This window comes from Geotrypetes seraphini, chromosome 1 (genome assembly GCF_902459505.1).
Source record: "Geotrypetes seraphini chromosome 1, aGeoSer1.1, whole genome shotgun sequence".
Classification (NCBI taxonomy): domain Eukaryota; kingdom Metazoa; phylum Chordata; class Amphibia; order Gymnophiona; family Dermophiidae; genus Geotrypetes; species Geotrypetes seraphini.
In genome coordinates, this window is record NC_047084.1 from 467,784,569 (window position 1) to 467,811,873 (window position 27,305).

Here is a 27,305-nt window from a genome sequence, read left to right on the forward strand (position 1 = left end):
TCATTTATATGCTGTTGTCTCTTCCAAATACAGTGGTGCCTCGCATAAAGAACGCCTCGCACAGCGAACGCTGCACACAACGAACTTCATGTCATGATTCATACAACGAACTTCGTTTCACACAACGAAGTCGCCCGAGCTTTCACGATCGCTGCCGATGTATTGCATCCTTCCGCGCAGGCACTGCAGGCAGTCGTTAGTCACTGCGCTTAACGCGTTTCACATAACGAACTTTTCGCATAACAAACTTGCTCCTGGAACGAATTAAGTTCGTTGTGTGAGGCACCACTGTATAGCTAAATAATGCAGAGTCTTATAATCTGCTTTATAATGGCCACAAGATGTCACATGGCCAAAACCTGGAAGTGTCCTGAGACACTATTAGTAAATGGTTTTTATGAAAAGCTCTGGAAGTCTATATTTTAAAGAAGATGAAAGCAGGTTTGGGGGGGAGGGGAATTGAAATGTGGGACCTATATTATGTGGAAACACATTTGACAATATCAAACTACCTAGTTTAAGTTATTTAAGCTATGTAACCTATGCCGGTCTCCTGCTAGGGACAAGGAGAAGGATCTGGATAGGGTAGTGGAGATTAAGTGTTAACAGTGAATGCATAGGATTGTTAAACTCTTGTTTACTGGTGTTTATCCTTACTGGTGGATTGTATAAAGACAACATTAAATATGAAATGTTACCTGAGACAGAAACAAAGGAGAAATTAGGTTCTTACCTGCTAATTTACTTTCTTTTAGCTTCTCCAGACCAGTAGAGGTTAACTTTACGAATGGGTATATATCTAATCATGACCAGCAGGTGGAGACTGAAAACAAAACTTTGGGACAGTATATACTATCCTCCCTTCTCTATTTCCCTCAGTCTGCCGAATAGCCAAGCAGAACCAAGAACTGGAAAACAGGAAGAAAACAATACTCCGAACAGGAGTAACAAATAACATACCCAAATGCTGTTGGAAAATGCAGAGGAGAAATACCCGAAGGAAAATGTCCCCACAGCTCGCCAGCTAAGCCAGCCGAGCCACAGCCGCTGTTCTTTAATTCTCCCCGGCCCTAGAAAAATACTAGAACCCGCAGCAAAAAACAAAAACTGCCCGCGAAAACAGCCCCAACAACAACAACAACAACAGACAGGGTGGGGACCTCTACTGGTCTGGAGAAGCTAAAAGAAAGTAAATTAGCAGGTAAGAACCTAATTTCTCCTTCTTTAGCACTCTCCAGACCAGTAGAGGTTAACTTTACGAATGGGACGTACCAAAGCAGTCCCTCTCACGGGCGGGACCCCCGAAGGGCCGATACCAGAACACGCTCACCGAACACCGCGTCCCGACGCGCCTGAACATCTACCCGATAATGTCTAACAAAAGAATACAAGGAGGACCAAACCGCAGCCTTACAAATATCCACCGGAGGCACGAGCGACGACTCAGCCCAAGAAGCCGCCTGACCCCGAGTGGAACGAGCCTTGAGAAACTCCGGAACAGGCTGCTGTTTCAGAAGATAAGCGGAAGCAATCGTCTCCTTGATCCAGCGCGCAATAGTAGCCTTAGAAGCGCCAGCTCCCCGACGAGGACCAGCCAGGAGGACAAAGAGATGATCGGACTTCCGGAATTCCTGGGTCCGCTGCACATCAGAGCGAAGGACCCGACCGACATCCAACTTGCGCAGCTGCCGTTGCTCAGAAGAGCCCTCCCGACCACCCAAGACCGGGAGAACCACCGATTGATTGACATGAAAAGGAGAAACAACCTTCGGCAGAAAGGAAGGAACAGGCCGCAAGACGACCCGCTCCCTAGACAACTCCAAGAAGGGAGCCCTACAAGAGAAAGCCTGCAGCTCAGAAATACTCCTAGCAGAAGTAATGGCCACCAAAAAGACCGCCTTCAAAGTAAGGTCCTTCAAAGAACAGTCGTCCAAGGGCTCGAAAGGCGGGCGCACCAAAACAGAGAGAACCAGATTAAGATCCCAAGAGGGAACCGAGGGCCGTAGGGGAGGCCTAAGCAACTTGGCCGCCCGCAGAAACCGAATCACATCAGGAAGAGCCGATAAACGCTGACCTGACACCAACCCTCGAAAGGTCGACAGGGCCGCAAGATGAACCCGGAGAGAAGACCAAGCCAGGCCTCTATCCAGGCCATCCTGCAAGAACTCTAGAATGTTAGGCAGAGAAGCGCGAAAAGAGGTCACTCCCCGCGCCCGACACCATTCCTCAAAGAGACGCCAAACCCGCACATAAGCCCGAGAGGTAGAAAGCCTCCGGGACCCCAACAGTGTAGCGATCACCTTGTCTGAATATCCCTTCTTGCTAAGGCGACCCCTTTCAAGAGCCACGCCGTAAGACAGAAGAGAGACGGGTCGAACAAGGGAATGGGACCCTGCATCAGAAGGTCGTCCGAGAGAGGCAGAGGAAGAGGAACCGCCACCAGGTGCCTCACCAGATCCGCATACCACGGACGTCGAGGCCAATCCGGAGCCACCAGCACCACCAAACCCGGATGGTGAACAATGCGAAGAAGCACTCTGCCCACCAGCGGCTAAGGAGGGAACACATACAACAGCCCCTCCGTTGGCCACGGCTGGACCAGAGCATCCAGACCCTCGGCCAGCCCTTCCCTGCGACGACTGAAGAAGCGGGGCACTTTGGCGTTGCCACTCGTGGCCATCAGGTCCATCAGGGGCTGCCCCCAATCTTGCACTATCAACCGAAACGCTCCGGCGCCGAGAAACCACTCTCCTGGATCCAGGAAGTGACGACTGAGGAAGTCTGCCTGACCATTTTCTACCCCGGCTATATGAGAAGCCGAGAGGTCCAGAAGATGGGACTCCGCCCAAACCATGAGCCGAGCCGCCTCCTGCGCCACAGGAGTGCTCTTGGTGCCCCCCTGACGATTGACATAAGCCACCGCCGTGGCATTGTCCGACAGGACTCTGACCGACTTGCCCAGCAAAAGGGAGTGGAAAGCTAACAGCGCCAGCCTGACCGCTCTGGTCTCCAACTCGTTGATCGACCAGGAGGCCTCCTCCGCGGACCAGGTGCCCCGAGCTGAGTGGCCCATAAACTGAGCCCCCCAACCGAGGAGACTCGCATCCGTAAGGAGCACCGTCCACTGCGGGAGATCCAAACCCACCCCCTGAACCAGGTGAGGGGTCCGGAGCCACCAGCGCAGACTGCAGCGCGCCAAGCCTCGCAGGGGAACCGAACATCCAAATCTTGCCTCCGGGGAGACCACCTCCGGAGCAGAGCATACTGAAGAGGACGCATGTGGGCCCGCGCCCACCTCACCACGTCCAGGGACGCCGCCATTGACCCCAGGACTTGGAGGAAATCTCGCGCCCGAGGACCCCGGGACGCCAAAAGCAGGCGAATCTGAGATTGCAATTTGCTCACCCGGGCCTCTGGAAGGAAGACCTTCCCCAAGGAGATGTCGAACATAACCCCAAGGCACTCCAGACGCTGAGCCGGGACCAACCGACTCTTGGAAAGGTTGACCACCCAGCCCAGCGACCGGAGAAACTCCACCACCCGAGCCGTAACCCGGGAGCTCTCCTGCAACGACTTTGCCCGAATCAACCAGTCGTCCAGGTAGGGGTGAACCAGGATGCCCACCGACCGCAAGGCTGCCGCGACGACCACCATTACCGTGGTGAACGTCCGAGGAGCCGTGGCCAGACCAAAGGGAAGCGCACAGAACTGAAAGTGCCGCCCCAAGATCGCAAAGCGAAGGAAGAGACGTAAGAAACTCCCCCGGCTGAACCGCCAGAATGACCGACCGCAGCGTTTCCATGCGGAAAGACGGAATCTTGAGAGCTCTGTTGACCCCTTTCAAATCCAGGATGGGCCGAAAGGTCCCCTCCTTTATGGCCACCACAAAGTAAATGGAGTACCTGCCGGTGCCCCACTCCGTAGGGGACACCGGCACCACTGCCTCGAGATCTAGCAAACGCTGAAGGGTCTGACGAAAAGCCTGCGTCTTCCATGGAGTCTGACATGGAGAAGCGAGGAAAAGGTCCGGCAGAGAGCGGGTAAACTCCAGAGCGTAACCGTCCCGCACCACCTCAAGGACCCACTGATCGGACGCGATCTCGGCCCATTTGGGGAAAAATTTGCGCAGCCGGGCCCCCACCGGAACCAAAGGGGGCGCCGGCAAGGAGTCATTGCGCAGGACGGGAAGCGGGGGAACCGGCGGAGGGATTCCCTGCCCCCCGAAAGGGCTGCATGCGCTGGAAGAACCGGCCCCGGGAAAAACCCTGAGCCGGGAAAGAAGCAGCCCCACGCCCCGGGCGATACTTGCGAAATTCCCGCAAACGCCCCCGGGCAGCCCCACACCTAGACGCAGGGCGGGCACGGTCCTCAGGCAGACGGGGCACCTTCGAGTCCGTCAGAGTCTGAATCAACTCATCTAATTCCTCTCCAAACAAAAAGACCCCCTAAAGGGAACTTTAGTAAACTTAGCTTTGGACGCAGAATCCGCCGCCCAAGCGCGCAGCCACAAAATACGCCGCGCGGCCATGCCATAGACTTAGCCGAAATCCGCACCAAGTCATAAAGAGCATCTGAGAGGAACGAGGCAGCCATCGCAATCTTCGCTACCTCCTGATCCACTAGAGACCAGTCATCAGACTCCCGATCCAGGACACGCTCAGCCCACCGAAACACGGCGCGAGCGACTAGCTCCCCACAAACAGCCGCCTGGACCCCAAAGGCAGAGACATCAAAATCATACTTAAGAAGAGTCTCTAACGCACGCGCCTCCGAGACCCTAAGAGCAGAACCGTCCATAACAGGCACGGTATGCCGCTTAGGAAGTGCCGAGACCACCGCGTTCCCCATTGGCGAAATTAAGGTAGCCCTACCTCCCTCCGGGACGGGATACCCAAGAGCCAAGGCGCACACCAAACGAAACTGCGCCCATAGGCCACTGCGCCAACACAAAATCCCGCAAATCCTGACGCACAGGAAAAGAGCGGGAACCAGGACAGACCCCCTGAAGCAGAGGGGCCCCCATACGCGGGGTCTCCGGCGGCGCCACTGCAAAAATGCAGCACCAAGGAGACCTGCTACACAGGTCTAAAAGCTCATCCCTCTGAATAAAAAAGCGCACCACGGACGCATCTGCTCTGGAAGACGGGAAACCCGCCGCCCCGCTGCCAACAGGCGTCCCCTCTAGAGGATCCTGGAAGCCCGCCAAAGCAGCCAGGTCCTCAACCAGGCCAACACGCTCCTCCGCCCACCAATTCGCAATCCAAGCCCCCCCGCGGGCGCTTGGATGAGGGAGGAGGAAGAGGGGACGCCAAACGAAAAGAGGGAGGCAAAGCCATAGGGGGCGCGGAGGGAAACCCCCCCCCCGAAACCCCCCAGGCGCACGTGGGACCCCCAAAAGTCCGCACAAAGAAAGAAAATAAATTGGGGGCAAAAAACCCCTGGGGGTCCCCAGGGACTCCCTGCCCCAGCAGGGGTCCATGCTGAAACCTGCCCCTGTGTTCGCCATACAGGGGGAAGGTCACCTGAGGTTGCAGACAAAATGGAGGGGCCAGACAAAGAAAATGGCGAAGTTCCCGCCAAAAATGCTCCCTCCATGGCCTGTAGCGGCTGAGAAGACTGAACAGTCCCAGCCGCTAAGACAGGCAAGTCGGCATCAGCTGTCAAAAAATCAGCTGAGAGGGAATCCTTCGGGGAATCCCTCCGTGGGCGGTTGTGGAAGACCGGGCTTCCCCACTGCTCCAAGCCGACTCGCGAGGCACCATCGGCGGGGAGCTCTGGGCGCCTGCAGCCGCTGCCGACGGAGCTCCACCACCTCACCGACCCAAACCGCCGAGTTCAGGCCGGCCGCGAGTGCCTCGCGGCTGGACTAAAAATTGTGGCCTACTCCCCCGGAGAAGGGCACAATTGCTCCAGACGCGACCTAGCTATAAAAAAGTGCTGGTTACATGAAAAAATACAGCAAAATACAGTTTTCTTAAAGGGAAACAACCCTTCAGACCAGCACTACCTCAGGATTTTTTTTTATTTTTTTTACAGAACAGACTCCACAGGCTCTCGAAGCAATATGCCTTGCTTGACTTAGGGGGCAAGGCTTACTGCTGAGGCTCCTCTAAAAAAATGTGGGGAGGTGGAGGAAGTGGGGGGAGGGACCCCGCTCGTGACCCGCCGGGTTTGACACCCCCGAGGTCGGACGGACCCCCAAACAGGGCCCGACCAAGCTCCGTCCGGCCAAAAACAGGGACAATAAACCCCTAAACAAATTCCAACAGCCCTACCAAGAGAGATGGGTACAGATCACTCAACACCTGCTGGAGACTGAAAGAAGACTGAGGGAAATAGAGAAGGGAGGATAGTATATACTGTCCCAAAGTTTTGTTTTCAGTCTCCACCTGCTGGTCATGATTAGATATATACCCATTCGTAAAGTTAACCTCTACTGGTCTGGAGAGTGCTAAAGAACATTTATTAACAGTTCCTGCCTGTATGTGAAGCCTTAGCAGCTTGGTAGTGCTGTTCACAAAACCTGGGTAGCAAGAAACACTAAAGGACATTCAAGGACATTACAACCAGTGGCCAGAAATGCTTGAAACTTTGTATTTTTTTTGCATAAAGTGTACATAGTGGTGAGCAGCTCTGAACAATGACAATACAGCAGTCCATACATGAAGGTCTGCTGTACAGGCTGAGGAGCTGAGGTCCTCAATCCAGTCCTTGAGACACACCTAGCAATAACAACAAAAAATATCCATGAGATAGATTTGAAAGGATTACCTCTCATGCATATTTATTGGGGATATCTTGAAAACTTGACCGGCTAGGTGTATCCCAAGAACTGGGTTCTGAACCTCTGCTGTAGAGGAACACTGACCAGTTTGGCAGAGGAACAGGTTAAGTATTAGAAGCAAGACTCATTCTGAACCAGAAGACAGCCTAGAACAAATACAGAACAAAGAAAACATACATGAAGTAGTTCTACAAATTAGACTCAATAAATCAGTGACTAAATAAGTTCTGTCTTTGTGTCCCTATTCTTCCAACTCCCACCTAGTTCCAATAACTATCCTCCCCCCAAGGGGATCCACCATCTCCCTTCTGTCACACCAATCCCCCCCCCCCCGGGTCTACCATCCCCTTCCCACAACATGTGGGAATCCAGCATCTCTTATTCCCTCCCTTGGCTGATGGCCCCAGAGTGACTCCAGTGTCACAATGGCTGGTCTCATCATAACTGACACTAAATCTGAAGCAGCCTGGTTCTTAACTCGCATCAGTTTACTTACAGTTCCCTTGCCCAGAACTCTGGAAGCAACTTGAAAGGCTTGTTCTTCATTCAGAATTAAGCCCAATAATGCTGCTGTCTGCCTCCCTTGCTCGCTGGGACTTGCCTCAGACAAGCGCTGAACTGCAGTGGCGGGGGAACCACCCATTCCATGGGGCTTAGGGATGTCTCTCCCAAACTCGATTGCTATCAGTCCTGCCTTCAATTGTGGTCCCACTAAATCAGACGGCTAGAACGAAGACAGAAGCCGCAGGACCTTTCCTCTTGCCTGCATTGCTATTCGCTATAAGCTCTGCCGGTCTCAAACCTGCCCCTCAAACACAGAAAGTCACTACAGAGGAGGGCAGGATCAGGATCGTCAGAGCCTATAGCGATGCAGGCAAGAGGAAAAGTCCCGCGGCGTCTGTTGTTTCTTTTTGCTGTCCGTTGTAGTAGTACTGCAGCCGATCCTAACGCCAGCCCTGGAAGGGAAAGGGGAAGAGATGTCCGATAGGAAATTTAACCGCGTCGATCTCACTGGCCCTCCGTGGACCGGCAGGAATTTTCTATGGACCGGCATCGGTCCGCGGACCGGCGGTTGAAGAACAGTGGTCTATACCATATCGTATATGGCTCAAAGTACTTCTTCTTACTCATAAGATGTACCTTGACAGTTCTTCTTACATGGCCTCTTTGGTCATCCTTTAGACTCCATCATGTGCACTTAGATCTATTGAAGCTAATTCCTTTATATTACCTTCTCCTAAATATGCACATTATGAACCTACCCGTAATTCCACTTTTTCTTTTTAGTTTCTAGTATCTGGAACAGCCTACCTCCAGATGTTAGGTCTGAATTTTCACTAGTTAGGTCTTCGAGCTTGTCTTAAATCTATTATTTCCAGAAAGCTTTAGGGACTATTTCTAAATAAATGTGGATCCTGTGAGTAACCACTGAAGCACCATGCTCTACATTCCCCCTTCACCTCCTTCCTCTCCTATTTTTCCCATTTCCCTCAAGTATGGATGGATGGATCCTTTTCTATTTTATATGGAGTTCTATTTCTCTTGATTTTATGTGGAAGTTTTTAATGCATTTTCACTGCTTTTGATCAGGGGGTAAAGCCCTACAATCTGCCCAAAACAATGTAAACAGGTTGGTCTACAATATCCCAAGAAATGAGCCTATCAGGCTGACTCTGATTTCACTACACTGGCTCCCCCTATAACACTACATCTGAAACAAAACCACAATGCTAGTTTTCAAAGCATTAACGGGCAAGCTATATCCACAAACCTATTAGACCACTATGGTCCTCAAAAACAAACCTCCTGGACATATCCTCTACCCGAGCAATCCACCTTGATGAACACAGAAAGAGAAATTAGGTTCTTAATTTTTTACCTGCTAATTTTCCTTTTTTTAGTCCCTCCAGACCGGCACAGAATGGTTGTGATATACCAAAGCAGTACCCATTGTGGGTGAGACCCCCGAAGGGCCACCACAAAACATGCTCACTGAACACCATGTCTGGACATGCCTGATCGTCCAAACGCAAGTGGCGAACAAAGGAATGGAGAGAAGACCAAACCGCAGCTTTACAGATAACCACCCGAGGCACAAGAGAAGACTCAGCCCAAGAAGCTTTGAGAAAATCCGGAACTGGTTTCTTCTGAAGGTACGCCAAAGCAAAAGCCTCCTTGATCCAGTGCACAACTGTAGCTTTAGAAGCACCGTCCCCCTTACGAGGACCCACAAGAAGGACAAAAAGATGATCTGACTGATGGAAATCCTGGGGCCGCTGAACGTAAGTGCAAAGGACCCTACGGACATCCAATCTGCACAACTGCCTCTGCTCCAAAGAGCCCTCCCGACTACCCAAGACTGGAAGGGCAATGGACTGGTTGAAATGAAAAGGAGAAACAACCTTAGGAAGAAAGGAGGAAATTGGGCACAGCACGACCCACTCCCTAGAGAACTCCAAGAAAGGAGGCCTTCACGAAAAGGCCTGCAGTTTGGAAATGCGTCTCACGGAAGTAATGGCCACCAGGAACACAGACTTAAGAGTAAGGTCCTTCAATGTGCAGGAGGCCAAGAGGCTCAAAAAGAGGACAAACAAGCATGGAAAGAATCAGATTGAGATCCCAGGATGGAACTGGAGGCCGGAGCAATTTCACCACTCTCAAGAAATGAATCACACCTGGAGAAGAGGCCAAACAACAAACCGCGCAACCGATCGCAAAAGAAGACAGGGCCACAACCCGAACCCTTAAAGAGGACCGGGCAAGGCCTCGCTCCAGGCCATCCTGCAAAAAACTCCAAGGTAGAAGGCAAAGTTTTGCAAACGGGAGAGTCATGAGTGGTACACCAATCCTCAAAGAGATGCCAAATGCGCACACAAGCCCAAGAGGTGGAAAATCTTTGCGAGCCCAAAAGGATGGAGATCACCTTATCTGAATATCCTTTCCTACTTAGGCATTCCCTTTCAAGAGCCACGCCGTAAGACAAAAAGGACCCGAATCAAACATGGGAATGGGACCCTGAGTCAGGTTGGGCAAGAGGGACAGAAGAGGATCTGCCATAAGACGACGATCTGTGTACCACAGGCATTGAGGCCAGTCCGGAGCCACCAGGATCACACAGCCTGTGTGCCAAGCAATTCGAAGGAGAACTCTGCCCACCAGTGGCCACAGAGGAAGACATATAGCAGGCCGGCCGTCGGCCAAGCCTGCACCATAGGTCTTAATTATTATAAAAGAAGTGCATGGAGAACACCTATGATAAGATGCGAGTTCACCCACATCCTAACACAGACTAAATTATAATTAGCATGTTTCACTTGGATCTCGTCAGATGACTTCTCTGGACCAATCCAGAAACAGAACTTAGATGAATAGCCTTTCTGTATAGAGTCTTGTACAATCTGGGAGACAGAGGCGCCTTCGTTAGCTCTCTGCATGAGTGAGAATCAGACCGTTGAACAGATCTGGATTCCATCACATAAAGGAAACCTTTGCTGCCAACATAAGTTACAGCTTCTCCAGTGGCTGATGAAAATAGATTTCCGTATTCTCACCATCCAATTAGGCCTTGGCACAAAATCAGGTGAAAGGGAAGACGTCTTCTACTCAGCACTGAAGATAAGAATTCTTTTGGTACCGGAACAAGAGATCTTATCAGCTGGGGTTAGATAAATGAATCCTATTGTACTCTTGGTGATAATCTGTAATAGTTGCTGCTAATCAGGAATTATTATTATAAGGAATTATAGAGTGTAAGAATTAGTTTACTTATTTATCTAGCAAGTGTGTTGTAATAATTATGTACTGAGTTTCATATATGTAATCGGATATATTGTGAACAATAATTAGTTATTGCTGCTGGCTTTTGAATTATATTTTTCTATTTTCATAATAAAAGTATTTCTCATTAGCCTGGGTCTGGTGTCATGTAAGTAGGCAAAGAAAGCTGAACCTGGATGAGATATTATGGTCTTCCCTAGAATACTAACAGGCACTTTTTTGTTTAAGTAACTGATTAGTGCACCATAAATCTTTCTACAATTTTCTAGCTGAGAGCTGGAAGCTGTTTGTCGCTCCAGGAATTGGATGAATTGGGGAGGATGAGAACGCCGGTGATATCGCGGCTCTCACTGCTCCTTTCCTTTTTCAAATGTGGCATCTCCGAAGCATTAAAAAAAAAAAAAAAAAAGTAACTGTAGAAACTTTTTCCGAAGAAATCACAGAGCTCACAAACCGCTGTCAGCATACGTCCGTCATTTTGTTGTTTTTTTTTTTTTTCAAACAGAAAGGTTTTTAATTTGGACTTGAAGTCATTTAAAGTTGTTTCTTCTCTTAGATAGTTTGGTATGGAGTTCCAAAGTGAGGGGGCGGTAACTGAAAAAATGTTTGATCGCATGGTGTTAATGTGTTTTAGAGATGGAATACTGAGAAGATTTTGTGCAACAGAGCAAAGGGCTTTGAGAGGAGTGTAAGGAATAGGAAGTCTATTGATGAATTCTGGTTGATTACTAGATCTAGTTTTAAATGTTAATAGTAGGATTTTATAAGTAATTCTATGCTCGACTGGCAGCCAGTGTGTCAGTGAACAGCGAGAATCACGGACTTCAGGGTCTCCATGCAAATAGACAGAACCTGGAGTGCCCTATAAAATGGAACGAAAGGACCCTTTTCTTGAGTACCACTAAGTAAATGGTGTACCTGCCAGTGCGAACTTCCTGAGGGGGGACTGGAGCCACTGCTTTGAGGTTCAGCAACCTTTGCAGCGTATGACGAAACACCCGCTTCTTCCATGTTGCCTGACAAGAGGAAGAGATTTGGTAAGGACCAGTAAAACTCGAAAGCATAGCCATCCCGAATCACCTGTAGGACCCACTGATCCATTGTGATCTCGGACCACCCCCAGTAAAACTCCCATAAACGTGATCCCACCTAAACCGGGGGAAGGACCCAAAACAAGTCATTGGGCCGGACGGGCGGAAGTGATGCCACAATTGGAGTCATGACCCTTTTCTGGCGGGCTCCCCAAAAGGACTGCATGCACTGAAAGAAGCATCCTCCAGAAGGGAAAGAGACCAGGGCAATACCAATTAAACTGATGCAGACGCCCGTGGATGGCGCCACCCCAAGACACTGGGCGAGGTTGGTCCTCTGGAAACCAAGGCACCATAGAGTCACTCAAGGCCTGAACAAGCTTATTTAATTCCTCCCCAAAAAGGAAGGAACCCTGAAAAGGAAATTTACTGAGCTTAGATTTAAGAGAAAACATCCGCTGACCAACCCCAAAGTCACAGGGTATATGACAAATGGCCACTCTGAGGACCATGGTCTTGGCAGACGCCTGCAACAAATCATACATACAAGATAAGAAGCGCAAAGCTCAGTTTTAGCCACCTCCTGATACACCAAGGTCCAGTCAGCAGACTCTCGATCAAGAACACACTCAGACCACCGGAAACAAGCCTGGGCCACCAGACTGTCACAAATCACATCAAAACTCTGCTTAAGGAAAGACTCCATCTTATGGTCCTGGGGGTCTCTCAAGGCTAAATCGCCTTCAACTGGCACCGTCTGCGAGCAATGGCGGGGACCACAGCATCAACCACAGGGGACTTAGGTGTCCTTATCTCCATCAGGAATGAGACAGAGTCAGGCCAAGGACCGCACCAAATGAAAAGGCGCATCTGGAGTCTTCCACTGTGCATGCACCACATCCCAAATATCTTGATGAATAGGAAAAGAACGGGAGGCCGACCGGATACCCTGAAGTAGAGGTCCTTAGTTTCAACTCAAGGGGGGGTCCTTAGTTTCTTCCTCAAAATGCAAAACCGAAGACACCTGAAGAATAAGATCCTGCAGCTCTTCCTGGTGAAAAATGTGCACAACCAAAGCGTCCTTACCAAGAGGCAGCTCAGAAACCCAACCGTTCGCATCATCCGATCCCCAGAGAGTATCTTGGGGGTCTTCCAAAAGGTCCAAGTCCTCATCAGGTAAAATTGCGTTCGAAAGTAAAAAATCTTTGTCCCAAGAAATTTGCGGATGTTTAGTAGGCAGCGGGGGGAGAACACGATTAGACGGGGACATATGCCAAAGGAAAGGCCCCCCCTGAGGAACCAGAGACCCTGGTGAAGAAGAACCTCCAGCCACCTGCAAGTAAGCCTTGTACATAGCTAAAACAAAATCAGGGGCAAAACCCCCTGGTGGCAAAAAAGTACTCACTGCAGGTGCAGAAGAAATACCTAAATCCTGTTCCTGTCTCTCTAAAACAGGAGGAAAGTAACCTGAGGCAACAGGCAAAATGGAGGAGCTTCCCGCCAAAACTGGGAAAAAGCCAGTTGAAAAAACTCCCCCGATGCATGTAAGCAGCAAGGAGGCCTGAATGGGCTCAGCCGCTAAGGCAGAACTGCAGGCGGCAGCAGCTCTGGAAGTAAGTGAATCCCCAGTACTATCGGCGGTAAGGGAAACTTTATTTCCCTGACTGTTGGCAGCAGGACTTCCCCACTGCCTACAGCCAATGAGTGGTGCACAGCAGCACACGCCGGCCACACCAACCGCTTGTCGGGAGCACGCACTGCCGCAGGTTGTTGTTTTGGGTTTGTTTGTTTTTTTAATAAAAACTTTAATTGACAAAGAAGCAGACTCCACAAACTCTCAAAGCTGTAGTCTGCCTGTTTGTGGCAAGATGTATAGTTGAGGCTCCTCTAAGAAAAAAAAATGGGGAGGTGGGGGAAAATGGCGGGGGGGACTCAGCCTCCTGAGTATGACACCCCTGAGGTCGGACGGACCTCCAAAAGGGTCCCCCAAGCTCTGTCTGGACAACCAAAACATGGACAATAAGGACACTAATCAGATCCAACACGCCCTAACTAACCAAAGGAAAGACTGCACAGGCTTACCACCTTCACCCGCTAGAGATTGAGAACAGATTGATTGTAGATGGGACTGCACAGCCCACTTGTATTACTGCCAAAAGTCAATGAGTTCTCAGTCTTCACCTGCTGGCAGAGGAACATAAACCCATCCGTTCTGTGCCAGTCTAGAGGGATGATAAAGAAACTATTTTCTACTTTAAAGGACCCCAGTGGTGGAACCAACTCCCTGAACAAATCCGGTTGGCAACTCACATTAAAGCATTCAAATCTTTACTAAAAACACATCTGTTCAAAGATGCCTATCCCACATGCTAATCCAAACTGGAAACCCAATAGGCAGAAGTGAATGGTGAGACTAAAGAACCAGAATCTAAACTTTTGATATGCTAACACTAACCACATGCTTAAATACACATTATCTCTCCCCTCCTCTGTATAATGTGCCCCCTACCCTTTCTCTTTTACCCCTGAAAACCATATTATGTCACTTAAAGATTATGTATATATAATTCTGTAATCAGCCTAGAAACTAAATGATAGTGATAAAACATAAAATCTAAAATAAAGAAACATACTTTTACCTCCATGTTGATTTATTGCTCAATTAAAAAAAAAAAACTGCCTGTAGAGCTTGTACCCACTTCCTCTTTAGGTAATATTTGGGTTAATCAAACCTGTACACACTGGTTTTCTTTTCTTATGAACACCTCCAGAGTCTGTGGGTTAAAAGCATGGACATGGTGAGCAATGCACATACTTTTACCTGCAGACAGCCTAAGCAATATTTTAAAGTCCCCACTTCTGCAGGTACAGAAAGGGCTTTGAATATTGTCCAAGCTTGCACTTGAGGTAATGGAAGGAGAGAGATTTGCATATAATGGAAGTGATAGGCATGCAAATCTGCCCCATGCATATTCATTAGGGCTAACCTGAAAACCCAATTGGCCTGGTGGTCCTCCAGGACAGGGTTGGGAACCACTGGCCTAAAGTGACAAGCACATCAGTAGGTGAATCAAAATTTGATCCCTGCTTGTTGCTCTACCTCCCTGAAAAATTAAAATGAGTCGTTTGTATGAAATTAAAACTCATTTACATACAACCGAGTTACAAAATAACCCTGAATCTAAAGGAGGGCCACTGCTGATATGCAACTTGCTCTGTCATTGCTTGCTGAGTTTGGATGGTTGAGTTCTACTTCTACTGGACATCATTACTAGGGTGAGTCACAGGACCTTGAAAGGTCACAGACATTGACATGCTCCAGAAGAAGGTGCTCAAGGAGTGTTCCTTCAGTGTCCTGAGAGACTTCAATGGACTTTATCTGAGTTTCACAAGTAGACTTAGCTGTTGATTTACAGTAGCTGTGTGGGTAATGTGAGACTGCTGCAGCATGGCAGGGAGTGGATGGGAAGGAAAAGGAAAGTTTTCCCTGTATGATCAACCTGGAACCAACCTGTCCTTTGTCAATACCTCCATTTAGTAATTTTTGGCTCCTATTTCTCCTGAAATAGAACTGTCAGAATTAGGTAGAGAAGCAATCACTGTCACCAAGACTTTGGGTTCATTAAGACCAAACAGCCAAGTATTTCCAAGGAGCATGAAGTCTTCTCAAATGGATTAATCTATCCCAGTACAGGGCTCAAGTGGGGTACTGAGTTGGAATACAAAATAGCATTGGATGCAGTAACCTCAAAGACTCTCTGTCCATGCCAAGTGTGTTTACAGTTTCCATTCAAGATCAAGGGGAAAGTGGTTCATTCTCCTTTATTAACTCATCTGCGGTGACCTTAAGAGTTTCTCTACATCACCATCATTCAGATGGGTCAGACTCTTCCTGAAATTATTGATCAGAGGTCTCATATATTTTGTAGTTCTTATCCCTTTTTTTTCCCTAAATTCATGTCATGTCATGTTTTTTGTTTCTTTTACATTTATTTTTACTATTATGTATACTTAATGTTTTAATTTTTGTTTTTAAGATTGTAATTTTAAATAATTCTATTTATATATATGTATGTTCATCGCTTTGAAAAATGACAAAGCGATTAATCAAAAATTTTAATAAACTTGAAACTTGATATGCAAGCTTAGGTGGAAGCTCATGCACAGACAATTTATGGCTTAAGCCTTAAGGTACAACAGCTTGAAGGTCAAATCATGAATCTAGAGGCATAGTAAAGTGCTTTAATTAAAAATGCGGTAAGTGCCCTTCAAAAACGTAGAGTAGGTAGTGTAATTTGCACCTGCTCAGTACTGCAGGAGGGAACTTAGGCCTCTCATCTTTTGATTCTCAGAGGGAATGAGACCAGCAAGCAGAATTGTCTTATTCTTTACCCCTGGCCCAGACCTTGGCTTCACTGTGGAAGTAGGCCAGAGCCTGCCTCTTCATAGGAGCTATCCTTTGTTGAAACACTAATTTAGATGTCTGTCCCCACTGCTGTAGACAGAGAATACTGACTGACTTACTGGTTGCACTTTCCTCTATAGAGTCAATATGAAAACCTAACAGTTCTGACAAATGCCCCCTTGCCCCATGTGCTATTAGCCACAGATTTAACTTAAAAAAAATAAAACCTGCTTGATCTGCAACATACGAAAAAGGAAAAATAAAAAACAACTTGCTGAAAGCCTAAGGATTCCAACAGGGCCAGAAGCAAACATGTGAAGAACAAATGAGAGTCCAAGATGAAATACAGTGAAAAACAAAACAAATAAACAAAACACCCAAAACAAAGCTAAGAATAGTAAAAGAGAATAACATGTGCACAGAAAACATGGGTTAGAGACAGGAGTAAACAATTCTGGTCCTCGAAAGCCACAGGCAACTCAGGTTTTCAGGATATCCACAATACACATGAGATAGATTTGCATCTCAAGAAGGCAGTGCATGCAAATCCATCTCATATTTCATTACATATTCATTGTGGATATTCTGAAAACCTGACCTACCTGTGGCTCTCGAGGACTGGAATTGCCTACCCATGGGCTAGGACAAACTTGGATGGGGATCGGGGGGGTGAATAAGGGCCCAGAATCGAAGAAATGAGTCAATTGTGCACGCTCAGTTAAGTGCATAGAAAAAAATAATTCTATTCCCAGGTTTCATTCATGACAGCCACTCATGGGGATTCCTATCCTGCTTGCCTTGGAGAAATCATGTTTGTGTATCTCTTACCTCATCTGGCCTCCCTTCTGCATCTCTTTGTTCAATGTACTCCTTCTTCTTGACGCGGTTCAAGTCCTCATGTAGGCCGTCTAGCAGGAAGGAGAGTAGCTCCTGGGAGTCATGCTGCTGGTACCCCAGAAACTGGGAGGCAAAGTGGCCCACCTTGGTCTATAAGAAAAGAAGAAAAGAGTCATAGCAGAACTAGTTGCCTGCCTTTCATCATAGCTGGCAAGTAAAGTGGTAGGGATTTGGAGGGCTCTCATGTACCATATGATTCAAGGTTGATAACCCACAACTACCAGAACTCTGTGGCGTGCAGAGCCAATTAGAAAAAAATAAATTCATCCATGAAAGCTTTGCTCTATGCCTGCTGTCTCCTGGCACCCTATGTACTACTCTCATACCACTCTCTGACAATCTCAGGGGCTCTAAAGGTTTTGTTCTCCAGGTATGCCCAGATCGTTATCACTTTGTCGTTTTATTGTTTCTTTCTTAATTTTCATTCCTTGTCTTTCTGACTCTGTTCTCTTTAAACTCACTTCATCACCCCTCAACTCTCCTTGGCTATCCACTGTCCCTTTCTCTCTTTATCTTTTGTCCTTGCACTGTGTAGTATATGAACAAGGCACTACTACTGTAAGCCAGCTACAGAGAGATGTGGAAAGCCATCTCAACACTGCAGCTTCCTAAATTAGTGCACATGCTCTTGTTGAAGGCAACCATTGGAGGAGGCAGGCTGAACAAAGCTAAAGAAGAGTTTTCCCATTTCCAGCCTCTCAGGTCACTTGTACTGTTGTGTCCACATAGGCAAATCATACATCAAGTGAACTGGTGACCAGAAATTTTTACAACTTGGAGCAAGTGACCATAAACTAGAATGCACACATTATCTGAAATGGAATCCTCAAGAAGCCAGACAGTATTCAATACAAAACTGGAGCGGGGGGGGGGGGGGGAGAGAAAAGGAGAAATTAGGTTCTTACCTGCTAATTTACTTTCTTTTAGCTTCTCCAGACCAGTAGAGGTTAATCTTTACGAATGGGTATATATCCAATCATGACCAGCAGGTGGAGACTGAAACCAAAACTGTGGGACAGTATATACTATACTCCCTTCTCTATTTCCCTCAGTCTGCCGAATAGCCAAGCAGAACCAAGAACTGGAAAACAGAAAGAAAACAATACTCCGAACAGGAGTAACAATTAACATACCCAAGTGCTGTTGGAAAATGCAGAGGAGAAATACCCGAAGGAAAATGTCCCCACAGCTCGCCAGCTAAGCCAGCCGAGCCACAGCCGCTGTTCTTTAATTCTCCCCGGCCCTAGAAAAATACTAGAACCCGCAGCAAAAAACAAAAACTGCCCGCGAAACAGCCCCAACAACAACAACAGACAGGGTGGGGACCTCTACTGGTCTGGAGACGCTAAAAGAAAGTAAATTAGCAGGTAAGAACCTAATTTCTCCTTCTTTAGCACTCTCCAGACCAGTAGAGGTTAATCTTTACGAATGGGATGTACCAAAGCAGTCCCTCTCACGGGCGGGACCCCCGAAGGGCCGATACCAGAACACGCTCACCGAACACCGCGTCCCGACGCGCCTGAACATCTACCCGATAATGTCTAACAAATGAATGCAAGGAGGACCAAACCGCAGCCTTACAAATATCCACTGGAGGCACGAGCGACGACTCAGCCCAAGAAGCCGCCTGACCCCGAGTGGAATGAGCCTTGAGAAACTCCGGAACCGGCTTCTGTCTCAGAAGATAAGCGGAAGCAATCGTCTCCTTGATCCAGCGCGCAATAGTAGCCTTAGAAGCGCCAGCCCCCCGACGAGGACCCGCCAGAAGGACAAATAGATGATCGGATTTCCGGAACTCCCGGGTCCGCTGCACATAAGATCGGAGAACCCGACCGACATCCAACTTGCGCAGCTGCCGTTGCTCAGAAGAGCCCTCCCGACCACCCAAGACCAGGAGGACCACCGATTGATTGACATGAAAAGGAGAAACTACTTTCGGCAGAAAAGAAGGAACAGGCCGCAAGACAACCCGCTCCCTAGAAAATTCCAAGAAGGGAGCCCTACAAGAGAAAGCCTGTAGCTCAGAAACACGCCTAGCGGAAGTAATGGCCACCAAAAAGACCGCCTTCAGAGTAAGGTCCTTCAAAGAACAGCCATCCAACGGCTCGAAAGGCGGGCGCACCAAAACAGAGAGAACCAGATTGAGATCCCAAGAGGGAACCGAGGGCCGTAGGGGAGGCCTGAGCAACTTGGCCGCCCGTAAAAAGCAAATTACATCAGGAATGGCCGACAAAACGCTGACCTGTCACCAACCCTCGAAAAGCCGACAGGGCCGCAAGTTGAACCCGGAGAGAAGACCAAGCCAGGCCTCTATCCAGGCCATCCTGCAAGAACTCTAGACACAAAAAAACTTTTCAACCTAGTAAGAAACCTCACCGACACCAAACCATGTCTAGCCACCCAGGGAAACCTAACACCTACAGCCTCTCAACTAGCAGATCACTTCAAAAATAAAATCATCTCAATCAGAACAACATTCAATAACTCACAAAACAACATAGACGAGATTCTAACAAAACCCACAACAGATGAAGCCATACCAGCAGACAGGTCCTGGACCGACTTCCCTACAACCCAGTGGTCTGAATTGGACAGGCTCTACAAAAAATATTGCAAATCCTCATGTGATCTGAACAACTGCCCACCATACCTACTAGCAACAGCTTCCACCAACTTCAAAGCTAGCTACACTCTATGGCTGCAACAACACTCAGGGAAGGCCAGTTCCCACCAGACCTCGGTGAAATCATAATTACGCCTATACTGAAAGACCCCAAAGGTCTAATAAATAACCCATCAAATTACAGACCAATCGCTTCTATCCCAACATACGTCAAAATAATAGAAGGGCTAGTAGCACAACAACTGTCCATGTACCTAGAAGCCCACAACATCCTACATCCATCCCAATCCGGATTCAGAACCAACCACAGTACAGAAACTCTCCTGGTATCTTTACCAGACATAGCTCGAAGACACCTCAGCCAAGGAAACAGACTGCTAATTATCCAATTTGATCTCTCAGCTGCATTCGATCTAGTGGACCACTCCATACTTCTCCAGATACTAGACGCAATAGGAATTTCAGGTAAAGTTCACAACTGGTTCCAGGGCTTCCTTAAAACAAGAACATACAGAGTCAAATCAAAAGACATTCTATCTGAACCATGGACCAACCCATGCGGAGTACCACAAGGCTCTCCCCTCTCTCCCACACTTTTCAACCTATTCATAGCTTCCCTAGGCACCACCCTGGACGCCCTGGATATAACTTCTTTCAGCTACGCAGACGACATAACCATCCTCCTTCCATTCGACATCCACAACCCAATCTCCACAGGACACCTGAAAACCACATTGGAAACAGTAGAAAAATGGATGACAAATCATAAGTTGAAACTGAACTCAGACAAAACTAAATTCCTACTACTAGAGAAAGACAAAAAACCATCCCTAACTGAACTGGAAGTAAACTCAATCAAGTACCCAATACAGAGCTCCCTCAAAATCCTAGGTATACATTTAGACAGATGCTGCACAATGCAAACACAAATCCATAAAATCACCCAAAAAGCATTCTTCACAATGCGAAATCTAAGAAAAATCAGAAAATTCTTTAATAAAGACCAATTCAGGATCATTGTCCAATCCCTTGTGCTAAGTATTGTAGACTACTGCAACAGCCTTTACTTACCTTGCCCTACCAACATAATAAAAAAAACTACAGACCATCCAGAACACAGCCCTCAGACTCATATACTCACTCAGCAAACACGACCACATTACCAATGCATACTTAGAATCTCACTGGCTACCAATAAAAGCAAGAATACAATTCAAACTCTACTGTCTCATTTTCAAAGTACCGTATTTTCGCGGATATAACGCGCGCGTTATACGCGTTTTTACCTACCGCGCATACCCCCCGCGCGTTATATGCCTGAGCGCGGTATACAAAAGTTTTTAAACATAGTTCCCACCCCGCCCGATTCACCCCCCCAGCAGGACCGCTCGCACCCCCACCCCGAACGACCGCTCGCACGCGCTCCCACCCGCATCCACGATCAGAGCAAGAGGGAGCCCAAGCCCTCTTGCCCGGCCGACTCCCCGACGTCCGATACATCCCCCCCCCCGGCAGGACCACTCGCACCCCCACCACCCCGAAGGACCGCCGACTTCCCGACAATATCGGGCCAGAAGGGAGCCCAAACCCTCCTGGCCACGGCGACCCCCTAACCCCACCCCGCACTACATTACGGGCAGGAGGGATACCAGGCCCTCTTGCCCTCGACGCAAACCCCCCTCCCCCCCCAATGACCGCCCCCCCAAAGAACCTCCGACCGTCCCCCCAGCCGACCCGCGACCCCCCTGGCCGACCCCCACGACCCCCCACCCCCCTTCCCCGTACCTTTGGTAGTTGGCCGGACAGACGGGAGCCAAACCCGCCTGTCCGGCAGGCAGCCAACGAAGGAATGAGGCCGGATTGGCCCATCCGTCCTAAAGCTCCGCCTACTGGTGGGGCCTAAGGCGCGTGGGCCAATCAGAATAGGCCCTGGAGCCTTAGGTCCCACCTGGGGGCGCGGCCTGAGGCACATGTGCCTCAGGCCGCGCCTCAGGCCGCGCCCCCAGGTGGGACCTAAGGCTCCAGGGTCTATTCTGATTGGCCCACGCGCCTTAGGCCCCACCAGTAGGCGGAGCTTTAGGACGGATGGGCCAATCCGGCCTCATTCCTTCGTTGGCTGCCTGCCGGACAGGCGGGTTTGGCTCCCGTCTGTCCGGCCAACTACCAAAGGTACGGGGAAGGGGGTGGGGGGTCGTGGGGGTCGGCCAGGGGGGTCGCGGGTCGGCTGGGGGGGCGGTCGGAGGTTCTTGGGGGGGGGGGGGGGTCGTTGGGGGGGGGGGGGGGTTTGCGTCGAGGGCAGGAGGGCCTGGGATCCCTCCTGCCCGTAATGTAGTGCGGGGTAGGGTTAGGGGGTCGCCGTGGCCAGGAGGGTTTGGGCTCCCTTCTGGCCCAACTACACAAAGGTACGGGGAAGGCGGGTGGGGGTGTCGTGGGGGTCGGCCAGGGGGGTCGCGGGTCGGCTGGGGGACGGGCGGAGGTTCTTGGGGGGGGGGCGGTCGTTGGGGGGAGGGGGTTTGCGTCGAGGGCAGGAGGGCCTGGGATCCCTCCTGCCCGTAATGTAGTGCGGGGTGGGGTTAGGGGGTCGCCGTGGCCAGGAGGGTTTGGGCTCCCTCCTGGCCCGATATTGTTGGGGAGTCGGCGGTCCTTCGGGGTGGGGGTGCGAGTGGTCCTGCCGGGGGGGGGGGAATGTATCGGACGTCGGGGGGGGCATCAGGCTTTCAGGATGGGGACAGACCTTCAAGGGGGGACAGGACTTCAAGGGGGGACAGTGCACGGAAAGTCAGGGGGGTGAACGGAGAGTCGGGACAGCGCACGGAAAGTCAGGGCGGGCGAAAGGAGCGTCGGGCATCATGCGCGGTATACCCGTGAGCGCGGTATACAAAAGTTTTTGTACATATCATCGTGATTTCTGCGCGCTATACCCGTGTGCGCGTTTTACACGGGTGTGCGTTATATCCGCGAAAATACGGTAACCCACGGCACGGCACTCAGTTACCTAAACAACCGTTTTCACTACTACCTCTCACCCAGAAGAAGGAGAACACAGAATCTTTTCACCTACCCACCTCTCAACGGTACTCTTCTTAAGAAACTTTACGACAACCTTCTGGGGACACAGGCAGCTAAAATCGACTCTGACATCTCAAAACTTCTGACCAAAACAAAAGACATAAGAGTTCCGTAAAGAAATAAAAACACTACTGTTCAAAAAATATCTCCCATCACTCTAACCACCACCCAATGAGTCCCCAATCAACGCCTTTGGAAACACCCACCTATAGTATCTCTTTGTCTGTGATCCAGAATGTACTGTAACTCTTTTACACTACACCCGATTTAACTTGATTCAGTTGACATGTATTATCTTCTGTGATATGTATTATCTTCTGTGAAATTGAAGTATCATAATCCTTTACTGTTCCTGTAACTTACCCTTATCCTGAAATGTAATTCTACTGGAACTGCCCAGTTAATTTCTATATTGTAATCCGCCTAGAACCGCAAGGCACAGGCGGAATAGAAATCTGTAATGTAATGTAATGTAATGTAATGTTAGGCAGGGAAGTGCGAAAAGAGACCACTCCCCGCGCCCGGCACCATCCCTCAAAAAGACGCCAAACCCGCACATAAGCCCGAGAGGTAGAAAGCCTCCGGGACCCCAAAAGCGTAGAGATCACCTTATCTGAATATCCCTTCTTACTAAGGCGACCCCTTTCAAGAGCCAAGCCGTAAGACAAAAGGGAGACGGGTCGAACATGGGAATGGGACCCTGCGTCAGAAGATCGCCCACGAGAGGCAAAGGAAGAGGATCCGCCACCAGATGCCTCACCAGATCCGCATACCACGGACGACGAGGCCAATCCGGAGCCACCAGAACCACCAGCCACGGATGGCGAACAATGCGAAGCAGTACTCTGCCCACCAATGGCCAAGGAGGGAACACATACAACAGCCCCCCCGTTGGCCACGGTTGAACCAGAGCATCCAGACCCTCGGCCAGACCGTCCCTGCGACGACTGAAAAAGCGAGGCACCTTGGCGTTGCCACTTGTGGCCATCAGGTCCATCAGGGGCTGCCCCCACGCCTGCACTATCAACTGAAAAGCCACGGCGCCGAGACACCACTCTCCTGGATCCAAGAAGTGACGACTGAGAAAGTCCGCCTGAACATTTTCTACCCCGGCTATGTGAGAGGCCGAGAGGTCCAGAAGATGGGACTCCGCCCAAACCATGAGCCGAGCCGCCTCCTGCGCCACCTGAGTGCTCTTGGTGCCCCCCTGACGATTGACATAAGCCACCACCGTGGCATTGTCCGACAGGACTCTGACCGACTTGCCCAACAAAAGGGAGTGGAAAGCCAACAGCGCCAGCCGGACCGCTCTGGTCTCCAACACGTTGATCGACCAGGAAGCCTCCTCCGTGGACCAGGCACCCTGAGCTGAGTGACCCAAACACTGAGCCCCCCAACCGAGGAGACTCGCATCCGTAAGGAGCACTGTCCACTGCGAGAGATCCAGACCCACCCCCTGAACCAGGTGAGGGGTCCGGAGCCACCAGTGCAGACTGCAGCGCGCCATGCCTCGCAGGGGAACAGGAACATCCAAACCGTGCCTCTGGGGAGACCACCTCCGGAGCAGAGCATACTGAAGAGGACGCATGTGGGCCAGCGCCCACCTCACCACATCCAGGGACGCCGCCATTGACCCCAAGACTTGGAGGAAATCTCGCGCCCGAGGACACCGGGACGCCAAAAGCAGGCGAATCTGAGATTGCAATTTGCTCACCCGGGCCTCTGGAAGGAAGACCTTCCCCAAGGAGGTGTCGAACAGAACCCCAAGATACTCCAGACGCTGAGCCGGGACCAACCGACTCTTGGAAAGGTTGACCACTCAGCCCAGCGACCGGAGAAACTCCACCACCCGAGCCGTAACCCGGTAGCTCTCCTGCAACGACTTTGCCCAAATCAACCAGTCGTCCAGGTAGGGGTGCACCAGGATGCCCTCCGACCGCAAGGCTGCCGCGACGACCACCATCACCTTGGTGAACGTCCGGGGAGCCGTGGCCAGACCAAAGGGAAGCGCACAGAACTGATAGTGCCGACCCAAGATCGCAAAGCGAAGGAAGCGCTGATGAGAGGCCCGAATGGGAACATGCAAGTAGGCCTCCGTCAGATCGAGAGAAGTGAGAAACTCCCCCGGCTGAACCGCCAGAATGACCGACCGCAGGGTTTCCATGCGGAAAGAAGGAATCTTGAGAGCCCTGTTGACCCCTTTCAAATCCAGGATGGGCCGAAAAGTCCCCTCTTTCTTGGGCACCACAAAGTAAATGGAGTACCTGCCCGTGCCCCACTCCGGAGGGGGCACTGGAACAACTGCCTTGAGATCTAGCAAGCGCTGAAGGGTCTGGCGAAAAGCCTTCGTCTTCCCAGGAGTCTGACATGGAGAAGCGAGGAAAAAATCCGGCAGAGAGCGGGCGAACTCGAGGGCATAACCGTCCCGCACCACCTCCAGGACCCACTGATCGGACGTGATCTCGGCCCATTTGGGGAAAAATTTGCGCAGCCGGGCCCCCACCGGTACCACAGGGGGCGCCGGCAAAGAGTCATTGTGCAGGATGGGAAGTGGGGGAACCGGCGGAGGGATTCCCTGCCCCCCGACGGGCCCCCCGACGGGCTGCATGCGCTGGAAGAACCGACCCCGGGAAAAACCCGGAGCCGGGAAAGAAGTAGCCCCACGCCCAGGGCGATACTTGCGAAACTCCCGCAAACGCCCCCGGGCAGCGCCACCCCGAGACGCAGGGCGGGCACGGTCCTCAGGCAGACGGGGCACCTTTGAGTCCGTCAGAGTCTGAATCAACTTATCCAATTCCTCCCCAAACAAAAAGGACCCCCGAAAGGGAAATTTAGTAAGCTTAGCTTTGGACGCAGCATCCGCCGCCCAAGCGCGCAGCCACAAAATCCGCCGCGCAGCCACACCAAAGGCCATAGACTTAGCCGAGACCCACACCAAGTCATATAGAGCATCTGAGAGGAACAAGGCAGCCATCTCAATCTTCGCCACCTCCTGATCCACCAGAGACCAGTCATCAGACTCCCGATCCAGGACCCGCTCAGCCCACCGAAACACGGCGCGAGCGACCAGACCCCCACAAATAGCCGCCTGGACCCCAAAGGCAGAGACCTGAAAATTTTGCTTAAGGATGTTCTCCAACTTGCGCTCCTCAGAGTCCCGCAAGGCAGAACCGCCCTCAACAGGCACGGTATGCCGCTTAGAAATCGCCGAGACCACCGCGTCTACGACTGGCGATGCTAAAGTAGCCCGATCCCCCTCTGGGATGGGATACAAACGAGCCATGCTGTGCGCCAAACGAAACGGCGCCTCCGGCGTTTTCCACTGTTCCAGAATAATATCCCGAATATCCTGATGCATAGGAAAAGAGCGGGAAACGGAACGGATCCCCCGCAATAGAGGGTCCCCTACACGCGGAGTCTCCGGCGGCGCATCCTCAAAACGCAACACTGAAGAGACCTGTTGAATCAGGTCCGGCAGCTCATCTCTCTGAAAAAGGCGCACCACGGACGCCTCTTCGCCGGAGGACGGGAAACCCGACAACCCGCCGCCAGCGGCCGTCCCCTCGAGAGGGTCCTGGAAATCCTCAGAAAGGTCCAGGTCCTCATCCAGACCGACATGCTCCTCCGACCATAAATCCTCATCCCAAGACACCCGCGGACGCTTGGACAAGGGAGGAGGAGGAGGGGACGCCACAACAGCCGAGAGAGGCAAAGCCGCAGGGGGCGCGGAGGAAACCCCACTCCCCGAAACCCCCTGAGCGCAACCGGGACCCCCAGCCGCCTGAAAATAGGCTCTGCACAAGGAAAAAAATAAATCAGGAGAAAAACCCCCCGAGGGTCCCAAGGGACTCCCTGCCACAGCAGGGGACCCAGCCGAAACCTGCCCCTGTTTTTCCAATACAGGGGGAAGGTCACCTGAGGTGGAAGACAAAATGGAGGGGCCAGACTGAGAAGATGGCGACTTTCCCGCCAAAAATGCTCCCTCCATAGCCTGTAGCGGCTGAGAAGCCTGAAAAGTCCCAGCCGCTAAAACAGGCAAGCCGGCATCAGCTGTCAAAATATCAGCTGAGAGGGAATCCCCAACAACCTGACCGTTGGCGGCTCGGGGAATACCTCCGTGGGCGGTTGGTGAAGACCGGGCTTCACCACTGCTCCCAGCCGACTCGCGAGGCACCATCGGCGGGGAGCTCTGGGCGCCTGCAGCCGCTGCCGACGGAGCTCCTCCACCGCACCGGCCTGAACACCGCTTGCACAGGCCGGCCGCGAGTGCCTCGCGCCTGGAGCACAATGAGCACTTTTTCCCTTTAGAAGTGCTCATTGCTCCATACGCGACCTAGCTATAAAAAAGTGCCGGTTAGATGAAAAAATACAGTAAAATACAGTTTTCTTAAAGGGAAACAACCCTCCAGACCAGCACTACCTCAGGATTTTTTTTTTTTTTTTTTTACAGAACAGACTCCACAGGCTCTCTAAGCAATATGCCTTGCTTGATTTAGGGGGCAAGGCTTACTGCTGAGGCTCCTCTAAAAAAATGTGGGGAGGTGGAGGAAGTGGGGGGAGGGACCCCGCTCGAGACCCGCCGGGTTTGACACCCCCGAGGTCGGACGGACCCCCAAACAGGGCCCGCCCAAGCTCTGTCCGGCCAAAAACAGGGACTATAAACCCCCTAAACAAATTCCAACAGCCCTACCAAGGGAGATGGGTACAGATCACATCAAC

The 27,305-nt window shown here is 50.7% G+C and overlaps 1 protein-coding gene across 2 annotated transcripts in view; it reads right to left on the bottom strand.

Annotated features, from left to right (window-relative positions):
- The window catches only part of USP11 (ubiquitin specific peptidase 11), a 251,180-nt gene that overhangs the window by 129,282 nt on the left and 94,593 nt on the right, over window positions 1-27,305 (bottom strand). For both annotated transcript variants that reach the window (XM_033924282.1, XM_033924292.1), the window contains exon 9: window positions 16,826-16,984. In XM_033924282.1, coding sequence (XP_033780173.1) covers window positions 16,826-16,984 — 159 coding nt within the window. The remainder of the gene's footprint in view (window positions 1-16,825; window positions 16,985-27,305) is intronic.